The sequence below is a fragment of the Eurypyga helias genome, unplaced genomic scaffold, assembly GCF_000690775.1.
Source record: "Eurypyga helias isolate BGI_N326 unplaced genomic scaffold, ASM69077v1 scaffold6235, whole genome shotgun sequence".
NCBI classification, from domain to species: Eukaryota; Metazoa; Chordata; class Aves; order Eurypygiformes; family Eurypygidae; genus Eurypyga; species Eurypyga helias.
This window is the reverse complement of record NW_010253269.1, coordinates 28,297-41,419: the sequence shown is the minus strand read 5'-3', so window position 1 is coordinate 41,419 and position 13,123 is coordinate 28,297. Positions and strand designations below refer to the sequence as shown.

General features: G+C 38.4%; 1 protein-coding gene across 1 annotated transcript in view; it reads left to right on the top strand.

The window, feature by feature from the left end:
* CACNB2 (calcium channel, voltage-dependent, beta 2 subunit) overlaps positions 1-13,123 on the top strand; it is an 82,144-nt gene that overhangs the window by 53,977 nt on the left and 15,044 nt on the right. Inside the window, exons 6-9 of the mRNA XM_010152601.1 lie at positions 720-853; positions 4,269-4,349; positions 4,665-4,723; positions 7,781-7,890. Coding sequence (XP_010150903.1) covers positions 720-853; positions 4,269-4,349; positions 4,665-4,723; positions 7,781-7,890 — 384 coding nt within the window. The remainder of the gene's footprint in view (positions 1-719; positions 854-4,268; positions 4,350-4,664; positions 4,724-7,780; positions 7,891-13,123) is intronic.

Sequence of the window (13,123 nt, the reverse complement as noted above, 5' to 3'; positions counted from 1 at the left end):
TGAGACAAGCTGGGATCAATTTGCTTTCTTCTGCTACCCATTCTTTTTAGTTTTCACTATTAGTAGGTCTGGTTTTATTATTTCTAATAAATGTGTCTTATGACTACTGTGCATTTTTCATTAAAATGGTTAAAAATGCCATTTGTAGTCTACCTTGAGAGAAATGCAGATATTATTATACCAGTATCAGGCTGATTTTGTCTTCAAATGTTATTTTTCTTCTGTTTCTTAATTTCCTATAGACATACTAATGACAATTTCAAATTTCAGTTGATGATACACATTTTGAATTAGTGTTCCTTGGTATAAAATAATTAAAATGGTTTTGGCCAAGTTCTGTTGGTTACATTGGTGAAAAACTTACCTACTCCAATAAACTAGTTGGAATTTACACCACTGTAACAAGAAAGAACTTGGACATTACTCTGTTTTGTAAGAGTAATTCTGTGTAATGTCTAATGTAGCTGTGTAGAAGGGGATGAGAGGAAAATGTTATTGTAGCTGTTACAGATTGCTTTCTGTCTTCTAATCCTAATGTACTACACCTTTGAATTTTTCCCTTTGGTTTTTTTGTGTTTTGTATTCACAGTTTATTTATTTATTTATTCATTCATTTATTACTCTGGACAGTTTTATTTTTCTTTACCTGTTATTTCCTTTTTAACCTATCTTTACTTTCCCTGTCATGTGATAATTCTGAATTGTTTGTCTGTATATAGCTATAGACATAGATGCCACTGGCTTAGATGCAGAAGAAAATGATATTCCAGCAAACCATCGCTCCCCCAAACCCAGTGCAAACAGTGTAACATCACCCCACTCCAAAGAGAAAAGAATGCCCTTCTTTAAGAAGGTAACACCGACTTCCAAGCTCCCATCTGTCCACCTGCTCACCTGCACTGCGTCACATTTCTAGTCCTGTTAACTGTCTGCGTCTTTTGACAAGCCAATAACATGCATGCTTTGTTGTTCTTTGTTTCTTTTCCATGCTGCTGTAGCTAAGCAGAAGCAGAAATCGGTAAGTTTATATCAGCATTACCTGTGTTTATCCTGCCACTGGCATCATTAGCATTATTACCCCAGATTAACGATGCAGCTATCCTGAAAGGAAGAAATTTATCGAGCTGTTAGTGCATTCAGCACAAGAAAACCAACAGTCCCAAGTTCAGTGCATCCATGAAGCTCTGCTACCGTACTTGTCCTTTTTGATGGAATAATAGCCCACGCTTAGAAGGCCTTCTAAAAGTTAGAGAAATTTATTTCTAACAAATCCACATAATGCACCTCTCTAGTACATGCTTACTCTTGCTATCTTTGTCAAGGGCTTTTTTTCCCTTATAACTCAGTCTATTGAAATCATTATTGGAATCTCATCAGATACTCAGATTATGCTTAGAAAACCAATAGTCAAAACCGTTGTATTTTTAATTCAGTTAGTATTTAACCTTCTAATTCAATAGATGCAAAACCTGCAGGTGAACAAGACCAGTGGAAAGCCGCAGACCTGTTTCAGGGGCTTACTTTGAGTTTTTCTTGTTGTCATGTATAAATTATCAGCCAAATGTTCTTGCCATCCATCAGTCAGACTTTCTTAGTATCCCAGCTATTGGAAATGGTACTGGTGCTTCCCAGGAGAGCAACGTCTCTCCAGAGACAACCCAGATAACTACAGAATTACTGAATTGGCATCCTGTTACAGCTAACTGCGTTACATTTCTGGGATCTTTGCTGGAATAATTTATCAAGACATTAGGCAGCAGCCAAACTATTCAGGAAAATACCACATTTCTACTTCTTTGTTTTTAAATCTTAGTCTTCATAGCTCTTATTCATTTGTTTTTAACCACTCACTTAAATCTACAGGTAACAACAGACTGTTAGAGTGCTTATAAACAGTGCCGAGTGACACTGTTGCCATTGCTGTGGATGCTTTTATGTTTAGTAAATATAACTTTTTTTTCCTCTCATTTCTTCCTGAATTCTTTTAAATAATATTGGATCTTTTCACTTCCAAACTCACCAGTACTTCACTCAATACAGTCTGTCAAGTACAGTTTCATTCGCAGCCCACTGTGGAAATCAACAGCAGTTTCTTGCTTCTGAGTAATTTCTTATTTAATCATATTTATAGCCAAGTATTAATGCTAAGGAAGAATAAGACATGTTGACGTGTATTGGATGCTGTCTGCATAAGCCAAAGATGCCGCTTGTAGATGAACCACCTTGGACTTGGATGATGGGAGTCCCATCTCCCTCTTCATTCTGTGGTGCCTCTTGTGCATCAGAATAATTACTAATTGTAGTGGGTTTTGTAATGCTGACATTTACAGTAAAAACCGGACGGGCATCCCAAACTAATCATACATATCAAACCACTGAGCAAAAGCTGTGTGGTCAAAACTAGCTAGTTTTTATTCTGAGTTCATACTGGAACTTGAATCTGCAAGCGAAAGCTGTGTAGCTCAGTGCCAGTCCCTTGGAAAATATTAGGTTCTCTAACATTAAATTAAAGAGCCTCAATGCTTCCATTAGATAACTTTGACTCAATTTCTGTTGACAGCTTCATTAGCTTTGTTACTTTAGCTGTAGAGATTAGAGGGGAAAAAATGCCTTTTTCAACAGAAGAGGTTTTTAAAATATTCCATCAAATAAGGTGATTTTTGTGCTTTCCCTAATATTCAAATAGCTGATAACTTCTAGCATGAACACCTTTTGGTTGCATCAGCCACATAAAGACAACGGTCTGTTGCATCAGGACACTCATGCTGTAAGCACTTACACATCTGTAATGAATTTTTCTTAGGAACTCTTTCTAATATGCTTATCAGATTATTAGTGCTTTTAGCAAGAACAACAGAGGGCTGCATTTTGATACGGGCACAGCATAATTGCAGGGGTTTGCTTTGAAATGTGTTGAATCAGATTCTGCCCTGTGTAAAATAAGTTTGTGTCCCATGCTTATGATGCCTTGGGCACCAGTATTCATTCTTACGTTACTAATTATCTGGTGAAGCTACAGGTAACAAATATAAGACAAATTATGTTGAAAAACATTCACAAAAACTGTTTTCTGTGTTTTAGACTGCTTTAGACTGCTGCTTGTGTAGCATTTTGTGCTGTCACTGTATTAATGTCTGTCTTTGTGTTTTTGTGTTTCGGAATGTAAATACTTATTTTGATGTTATTGTAAAACACCTTGGGATACACTGAGTACTGAAACAACGAACAATGGCTGTGTTCTGTGATCTTGACTGATGTATTTGCGCTATGTAGGCATCTGAAAAACAGATAGGCATACCTTTTTCCATATCACCCACACATTTCTGGGTTTGGATTTCAATAATTTTTCCCCAAGACGAAGATAAACCGAAGACAAACCTTCCCTTACAGGCAAAAAACTATTTCTGAAAACATTCATTCTTGGTAATACATGCTGAATAGCCTTTTTATTTAAAAAAAAAGTATAGTTTGTTTATATTTTGTGCTGATATAAAAAAATTGAAATCTGTGGAAGTAGGCAATCTTTATTTCTTTGTATTTTAAAATACTTCTTATAAATTGTGCACTATACATCAGTAAGTAGTTTGATGAATATTGTACTAACAGAATCCATTCTTGGGTGGTGACAGGAATGTCCCAAAGTGGAAGGATTGCTATCCCAAGCTCTGTTTATGAAAATTTTCTATAAATACTAACTTGATCAGTCATTATTTTGATTTCATTTGCAAGTGAATTGGAGATGCAAATGTGGAAGTCAGACTATGAATGCTCCCCTGGGAATTTGCAGTGGTGTCACAATATATTGTCAAGCAGTGGGCAGATCTAAACATAAAAAGACGTGTTATGCTTTTCCCTTCCCTTCTTGTTTTATTTTTCTCCTTCGTAATTTGCGTATGTAAAATTTTGGTAGGAAATGAATGTCACAGCTCTGGAGGCAATCATTTCAAATAATTAACTATTGGAAATAACCTTTTCAATTAACCAGTTTGGGATTATGGAGTGGGACATGTGAATGTCTCCAGAATAACAGTTTTGTAGCTTTCCAGAGCAAGTATGAAAACAGCAAGAAAATCAAAAGTCAAAGAAAACCTTTTTTAAAAGAAATCCCTGAACCTGTTATGTCCTTATCTTGTACTACCAGTTTTCAGGTAAAGTTAATGATTCCTGTGTTGCTGACATCACTGGAAATTCATAGTTCCTAATGTTGTGAGGAATGTGTAACGCTTTCTCTAGGTGCTGTGATGCTGAAACCTTGTACTGTTTTGCAGACAGAGCACATCCCTCCCTACGATGTAGTGCCTTCTATGCGACCAGTAGTTTTAGTGGGGCCTTCTCTGAAGGGTTATGAGGTAAGTGATCATTGTGAATCATTTTATTTTGCCAAAAATATTGTTCTTCGTTTGTATTTGTGTGTTCAAAGGTCGTTAGGCTGAATAACATAATTTATATCATAGGCAAAAATACGGACAGTTTTTACTTCTACAACATACCTGCTTACATGTATTTTATTTCATATCAGAATTGAAATTAAGAATAAGTTACTTATATCTGAACAATATGATTGGAATCTAAGATTCACAGACAAATCTATTACATTTTATTATCAGTATCAAGTATTATGAGCTTCCTATGTGATTATTAATTTGTCATTTGTTTGCTTCTAGGTAACAGATATGATGCAAAAAGCATTATTTGATTTTTTAAAACATAGATTCGAAGGGCGGTAAGTATTTTGCAATGAAAATCTACTTGAGTTTATTTCCTGTTTAGGTACTACCAAGTTTTCAAGAAATAATGACATTCTTGGCAAAATACATGTAGATCAGGAATGGCAGCTCATTCCTGGTTCAGTGGATTATGGTGCTTCCTTAGCGGAGCACACCGAGGCGGTATTGCAATGGGAAGTATTCAGGAGCGTATATTTGTTGTGAGTGGAAAAAAGGATGTCTGCTTGTTCATGACTGATGTTCATACTCTGGATTGCTAGATATTTGTCTATAGATTTAATAAATGTGTACTATTAAAATTTCTTTTTGTTTAAGTATTTTTTAAATGATATCTCACCAATGCTTCCTGGGTTCTATACAAGCTGATGATGGCCACCCCTCCACCTCAGCCCTAGTTGCTTACAGAAGCATCTAACTTGGAAAGACTGATACAAGACTCAGACTATCCAAACTCTTGATCTCTCAAGCTGGGAGAAAGGTTTGACAGTAGTGCTGTTCTTTACAATGGGAAGTCTCAAAAAGACTCTTGGGGGACATGTCAGTCCCCCATCTTGCTGCAATGAGGTCACCCTTGGTTGCAGACAGGCTGTACTTCGCTGGGTTTGGGTCTGAGTGCTGTTAGAGCCTGTAACCCACAGTGTATTCTGCAAGGTCCAAGCTGGTTTGTGTGTGAGCCTCCAGGCATTACTCTAGTACAAATGTCAACTGCTAATCAGTCTCTAAAAGCAGTGGCATGTCCTGTAAATCAAACATCACGAACTCACAGACCAGAGACATCAGGTGGATTCTCCACATGTGATTATATTGCTACCGGACCAGGCCCCAGATTAATATGTGTTATTGAGATGACATTTGAGGGGGGAATTTGAGTAAATGAGAATAATATCTTTTAACTTCAGTGAATGTGCTATTCAGTTTGGAAGTGGGCAGAACAGTACCACTATTCTATCTGTCCTGGTGCTGTGAAACTTTCAAGAGGGAGCATGAGGTTTTCTGTCAATAGTTTCAGCTCTTTAAAATACCGAATATTGTGGTTTAAGGTGTTGGATTTTCTTAGTCAGAATGATGATGTTGAGACCTAACCACTTAGCAATCAGGGTTGTCAAATCTTAGATATATACGTTCATAATTGAAGTTAACAAAATAATGAGTGTTTCAAACAGAAAAAAGTTGTTGCATATTTATGTCCTAAAGTATTTTAGAGGATATCTAACTTTCAGTTGCAGATCTAATTGGCAGGGTGAATCCACAAATACGCTCAATACAATTGATGTCTATGGTAGTAGATTTGAAGCATCACAAACTTCAGTGGCAGTCTGGATTGGTACTTAAGGTCCTCAATTTGTACGGGAGGCTCCTAGGTTCATGCTACTGCTTTCACTGCCAGCCTACTGTCAAGCTGTTCCCACTCTCATTGCAATTGTTTTGCTATATGAACACACATACCCTTTGTTTGGAAAGCAGACTGTTTTTTCCTGGTGTTACATATCTCAAAATACATTAAAATTACCTTAAAAACACATTAAAAGATCTTAAAATGAAAAATTGCATTTTTAGACTGATAAATCTATATTTGTTCAATATACCATAATTGCATTTGAAAAAGGGAAAAATTATTTTCTGTTGCATGTAGGAAGGAAGACTGCCAGGAAAGACAAAAAATACCCTAAATAAACAAGCAAAAAAAAAACCCCAAAACCAAACCAAACCAAAAAGGTGTAGAAGCTTGTAGTGTTCAGCAATTAGCAAATAAAAATAACTGAGTACCCCAAATTACATGTTGGATTTCATTTTAAGACTACTGGCATCTGTGAGAAGCTGTGCCAGAAATCACAATCTTTGGTTATGTTTTTAGTTCAAGTTAAATCATGCCTAAATTTCCAAAATGATGGTGGTTATCAGTATTGTGCAAATAATTCTGTTTTTCTGTATTAACTTCTGGCTTTGTTACATTTTATAGGGTTTTAGATAAATACATACTCATGTTGACCTCACTGGGAAATGACCTACTTGGTTATATTGCAGATGACCAGCATCTGACTGCTTGCTAGACAGGAGCCCTCCCTGTTCGTAGCAAATCCATTTCCTCCTTTTAAATTGCAAGTAAAATCATACAAGGAAGAACAGGAGAATGTCATCAGCCTCAGCACTGGAAAAATGTGACCCCTAAACCTCATTAGACCAGAGAGTTTGAAAGGGAATTTGTCCAAAGGGTGCATTTTGACCCTGTAAAGCAAAACAAACTGAGTTAACTGTTTTCCTAGGAAGAAGAATATGCAGAAGGTTATGTAGCAGGTCAGTGCAAACAACTGGAAGTAACCACTTCTTTCTTGGCTCATCTTTACTCATAAACACAAAACTGAGCCTGCCAGATACTCAGACCAAATTTTTCATTTGCTTGCTTCTCTGTGTTGCGGCCCACATTTTTGGGTGGCCAGCATATTACTAGATCTTTCTGGTAAATTATAGGTAACTAGTGCACTCAGTTAAAAACCATATGCTAGTAAACTGAACAGCAAAAATAAGAGTTATATGGCTGCACTAGTTTCCCTGCTAAGCCTTGCCTTTACCTGTTAACTCTGCGTGTCCCTGTATGTCTTACACATATGGTTAAAGTAAGCCAGGTTGTCCCTCAGTACCTTTCAACAAATTAATCAAAATTAGGGAAAGGAGAAACCGGACTATACTGGGGATACTGGTGCAAAATCTAACCACATCACGCCTGGCGTCCCCAGGGAAGTCCCATCTTCTGCAGCATGTCTGTGACCTCCTCCTGCCTCCCCTCTCCCCAGACATGTGTGGCTTTGCAGTCAGTGGTCATACTGCATTTCAGTATTGTGCAGGGAGGGGGATGTCCCTTATTCTAGTAACAGCATTAGTCAGGTGAAGTTTCTTCTCTGTTCACATTGTGTAAAGCATACAGTGCTGCTGAGGAGAATGTGTTTTCCTGTAGTCTTAGCCGTCTTCTAGTGTTAAAGGTGTTACTTTTTCTCCCCACATCCCTGGAAGGTAAATAACACTCTGTTCGTTTTTACTGTATTTTATTTTTGCAGTATATCAATTACACGAGTTACAGCAGACATCTCGCTTGCCAAACGCTCAGTATTAAACAACCCCAGTAAGCATGCGATAATAGAGCGATCTAACACAAGATCAAGCTTAGGTAAGTACCTATAATGATACTATCTACAGATTGGCTGTAAAGTATACTACGTTCAACTTGTAACTGTAAGCTAAAAATACTCTGCTGTGAGAAAATCACTACTCCCTAATTCAGAAATCCTGGCACTAAAAATCATTTTAAAATCACTACCGGGTAAACTTCATACAGTGCTGATTTTGGTTCATCCTGCCTATGTTCAGTTTTCATGTTTTGCTGTTTGCCTCAGTGGGGAGAAGTAGCCATCCACAAGGTAGATAAAATCGAAAGAGATGTTCTTCTGGTTAAATAGAATTAATGGTTTCAGTATGCCTGAAATAATATAGGTATTACTGATATTATGCATTATCTTTGATAAGATTGCTAGTAGTGATAGCTACTGATACCAGGCCTGAAAGAAATGATTGAAGTATGCATTTTCTGAATGGGATATCAGTTTAAACTAATGTTGAGATTAGTAGACAAAGTGAAAGATGGAAAAGGTGAGACGTTTTTAGAAAACTATATAGCTGAGTTCATAGCACACATATCTGTCATCTTACATGAGTCTTTTTGTACTGAAGCTTGTCCAGTTGTATAAGTAATTAAATGTTTATTAGCCAGAAAGAAAAACAAGCTTAGCTGGGAAGATATAACTGAATGTCACCATCTACAGGACAGGTGGCTACATGAGAGCTTGTCATCCCAAGGTGTCCTTAGAGTAAAGAGGAAAGGGTGGCCACTTTGGGGTCCCAGCTCATGTGGACTGACCTCAGCCTTTCCTCTAGCCCAAGATGTATTATATCCAAGACCTTGCTGCTGCAGCTGGCTCATTCCCTGTGTAGGAACACCTGGAGGTAGCTGAGATGAACCCTACTAGGAGTCTACATACTCACATTAGGGCACTCAGCTGAGATACGGGACACCCAAGTTCAAGTCCCTGCTCAAATACAAAAAAGGAGGAACATAAACTCTAATGTCCTAGGTCGCAGGAGAATGCTCCAGCCAGGTCATTGTCTTTACAAGTCCGCACTCTTTGCAAGAGCTTGGTTTCCCCTGAACACAGCTTTGTATCTTGAGGTCTTGTAAAATCTGTGGAACAAGAGAAGAGTCTCATTCATCCTACTAAATGCATTCTTTATCAGTTTTACAACAAAATTTCTGAGTATACCTGTACTTTGATGGAATATTTAACATTTCCCTAATATAGCTGTCCTCCTTAGAATGAGTTTCTCTGCCTCCAAAAGTTTGACTTCCCTTTCTTGAAAATTTGCTTCTTACAACTCTTGCTTTCAGCTATGTGGAGGCTGTGAATCTTTACATGGAAGTAGTCTGATAGCTTCCAAGTATGTCTTAATTGATGTGTTTTCAGATAGCAAAATGCAATGTACTGTAACAACATAATGAATATCTTTACACGCAAGAATATTCTTCTATGTGAATTTCAGTCTGGCAGCCAAAGTCTATTTAATAATCTAATAAAAAGCTGAAGTGTCACTTGTTCTGAATAGAAATGAAAACTGGTAATAAAGATGGAGGTCACCCACTCGTGAAATGCACAGCACCGTGGTGACTAATTTCCCAACCTGAACATCAAACATGTGCAATTTTATGCAATGCTGCATAAATATTTGCAGCAGTAAAAAACATATCATCTATTCTTCATGCTAAAATATTTTCATATATGTAAGACAGCTATCACAAAAATTTATACAGGGAAAAAAAAAAACTATAAAAAATGAATGCAGCCCAATTGTGTACACCTTTATCTCATGATAACCTTACCCTTAAGAACATCAACATCTTTTCTTTGGGTCAAGGTATGTTTTTGATAGAGATATTTAAAAAGGAAGTTCTGACAGAACCTCAGTTGGACACAGCCAAAATATGACAATTATGTGTACATGTTAACATATGGATAGATAGATATGTCTCTCTAGTTTTTGTAACAGGCCTATTATTACTATCTAAGATTTCTTGCTACATATCAGGTTTTCCATTGCTTATAACTGTTCTAAATATTAACTGATTTACAAAATAATTTTGAATTATTTTGAGAAATATTAGAGCAACTAGGCCGTTATAACAATGAAGTTAGGGCAAAAATATTCTCAAAACCTTTTCTTTCAAAAGCTATAATACCGCCATACTTCTAAGAATCTAGCAGGGTTTTGAAATTTGCTAGTGAATTGAACAGTATTTCGGTTACATGTTTCTGCATTTCAGTTAAATGGTTTTGGGCAGTTTTTATGAAAATAATGAGGAAAATTTGACCAAATTATTGGAAGACACAGTTAACATGCCAAGCTTTGTATCGAAATTGCTTAAAGACTCAGCTCTCCCTGGGCAAGGTCCAGCAGTGATGCTGAGCAGAACCTGTCCCCAGCCAATTGGATCGGGGCAGCCAAGCAGTACTAAAGCGGGAAGGTGCTCAGCTTTCAGCTTTCAATCCCTTCTTTGTTGTGAAGCATGGAGTTAAAAGCTGTTTAGAGATACTCAGCTGGAGCAGGTGGCTGGGCTAAGGGAGAAAGGCAAGTAGTGAAAATGGAAAAGGTTGGAGTTACGGAGTAGGAGCTAAGATAGTTGAACCCACTGGTGAACACCTCAAGAGTCTGTGCTCCAGACATTGGCTGAACCATGAGAGGACAAAAACCAGCCAGGAAGGAAGTCAGGGCGGGAAACAATGTGGTAACAGTGGGTTGGGAGGAACACAGAAATAGAATAAAAGAACCTGGAGTCAGAAAAGGGGACTGCTTTTGTAAAGTGATGGGAAAATCCTTGTGCAAGGGCAAAAGAAAGAAAACACAAGGAGTGTTACAGCCTGTTCCCTTGCTTGGCTGCAATGTACCTCAAGGTAGAAATAGAGTCAGAAACAGAAGATATCATTGTAGCATGCTGGCATGTGGCCTCTTCTAGCAGCGGTTCACAAAGAAGGTGGCAACATACCACTGCTGTGAGTACTTTGTTGGCTCAAGTAGCAGAGGTGAGTGGCAATACCACACCATATAGTGGCATTTTTATTTTGTGTGACAGATTTGCTATAGATCAACAAAAAAAAAAGCTACTAAAAGAATATTATCAGGTTTGCAAACTCAGGTTGTGCAAAATAAAGGTTAGGAAGTAATAGAAGGTTAACTGCAACTTCTTAGTACCTTTAGGTTATATGTGCTGTGATTCAGTCTTTGGTTATGTGTTTACAGACTACATCTTCACCAGTTCTCTGCTTCAGTTTTACTGAAAAAAATGTACAAACTAATGGTGAGGAATTGGAATTGCACAGTAAAGTGCTGTTATGCTTGCTATGAAACTTGTACAGTGTATGAGGCAAGGAAGTTCAGGAAGGCAAATGAAGTTCTCCGAAAGCACAATACGACATTTTTAATTTAAATGGGGGCGTGTGGAGTGTGGTGTGAGGGGCAGGACAGGAAATAGTGATTTGATCAAAACTTTTTGTGGCAGTATATCGTCAGTTTTGACAGGAAAGATTTCTTGGATCCAAGATTGAATTCCTGATCGTAAAGAGGAAACTGCTCCATCACCCATCTTTACCCTCCTAGGAGCTCATACCCCAGTAATTAAAACACACATTTGAGATGTAGGACATGCAGAGTCAAGCTTCTGCTGTGTCTGGTTTAGAACAGGTACCTGGATTTCAGTTTTTAGTGTACTGAGCACTGGTCTCAGCAGATTTTGACTTTCTATTGTGTAAAGGCCCAGTGGGAGAACGGGGTGTGCTGCCTATGACCTGATCACCCGTAAGCTACCGCACTGCAGCATGATGTGCCATGAACCTCTGTTCTGAGTCACAGCAGCCTGCACGCCTCACCCAGGGCCCACAGGTAGCCCCTTGGCACCACTGAGGGCTCAGTGCCAGATATGACACCCCACAAAGCTCTCCAAGGCAGCGCGGAGCATGCTGAGCCTGAGGTGTGGTGACTGCCCGTGCCCACAGCCAGGGTCAGTGCCTGCGGACGATGGGAGCACAGAGGAAGGGGCATCCCCTTGGTTCCCTTCCTGGCAGGCCCCTCCATGCTGCCTCCCACTCCTCTGCCTGCAGTCCTGGCTCACTGTGTCAGGGGGAGGTGCAGTGCTGAGGGGTGGGAAAGGAAACTCTTATTACCAAGATGAGTTGCTGTCTGGTCTCTCTCCTGCTTGAACAGTCAGGGATGCGTGGACTGAGACCCATGCCTTTATTTCCACATCTGGTACCATTTAAACACAGGTTTTTATCATATGTAGCTCCCCAGAATCGCCATACGTTAATGCCAGTGCCCGCCCCTCTGCAGGTTGAATGGGAAGCTGCTCCCTCACTCACCCTCCTCACACAGCTAGACAGTCAAGTGACTAATTGGTGCCTCAGCTATGCTCATGTTTGTGAGCAGGAGTTGTAACTGCAGCAGGGAAGGGTATTTCTTACACTTCTGAAAAGATATTGTTGGGTTTTATGTAAGTATTCTTTTAATAAGTGGCCCTTGTTCTATCAATGAGTTAATACAGTACAAAGGTAATGTGCTTGATATATTATCAAATACTTTTTTCTGGGAAATAAATTAACCTCCTTTGAGAACTCTTACCTTATCCCCCAATAAAGGTTTGCAGCATTATGCACGTCGCTCATAATTGTGCATAGCACAGTAAGTAGCGCAGTGAGTGCCATTATTTGGAACTGGTTTAATAGATAAACCACAATTCATTTCAAGTAAGCATAGACAAACAATATGATAGTCAGGAGTAGGAGTTGGCATGAGGAACTGGATTTACAGGACAATAGGGAAGTCTCAACGGGCTTAATGCTACACACACCTATTGACTGCAAGTTTGCTTCTGTAAAGAATCAGTTAAAAATATACTTGGGATTTGACTTAGTAGAAACCAATGCTACCCCTGAATATTTATCATTCACTGAGTAGTCTAGTGTGAAATTAATGTGTCCAAGAATTTTATAATAATAGTGTCTGGCTTGTCAAGATTTAGGAGGACATTACAGTCTTATTTCTCTCATCTATGAAATCTTGTTTTGTATAGACGGAGAGATGTTTGCTTTTCAATACTGTTTTATGTTTAATATGTGAAATACTAGAACTATATTTAAGAAAAGGGCAATCGATTCATTTCCTTTAAAGTCTAGAAGAAATCTGTAATTTTGAAAAGACCTTTCAAGAACGTACGGAACATGATTAAATCTCATTCATCTGAAAATGAGTCCCAATTGGCTTATTTAAATTGCTATATGTGCACATGCCATTTGCAGAAACTG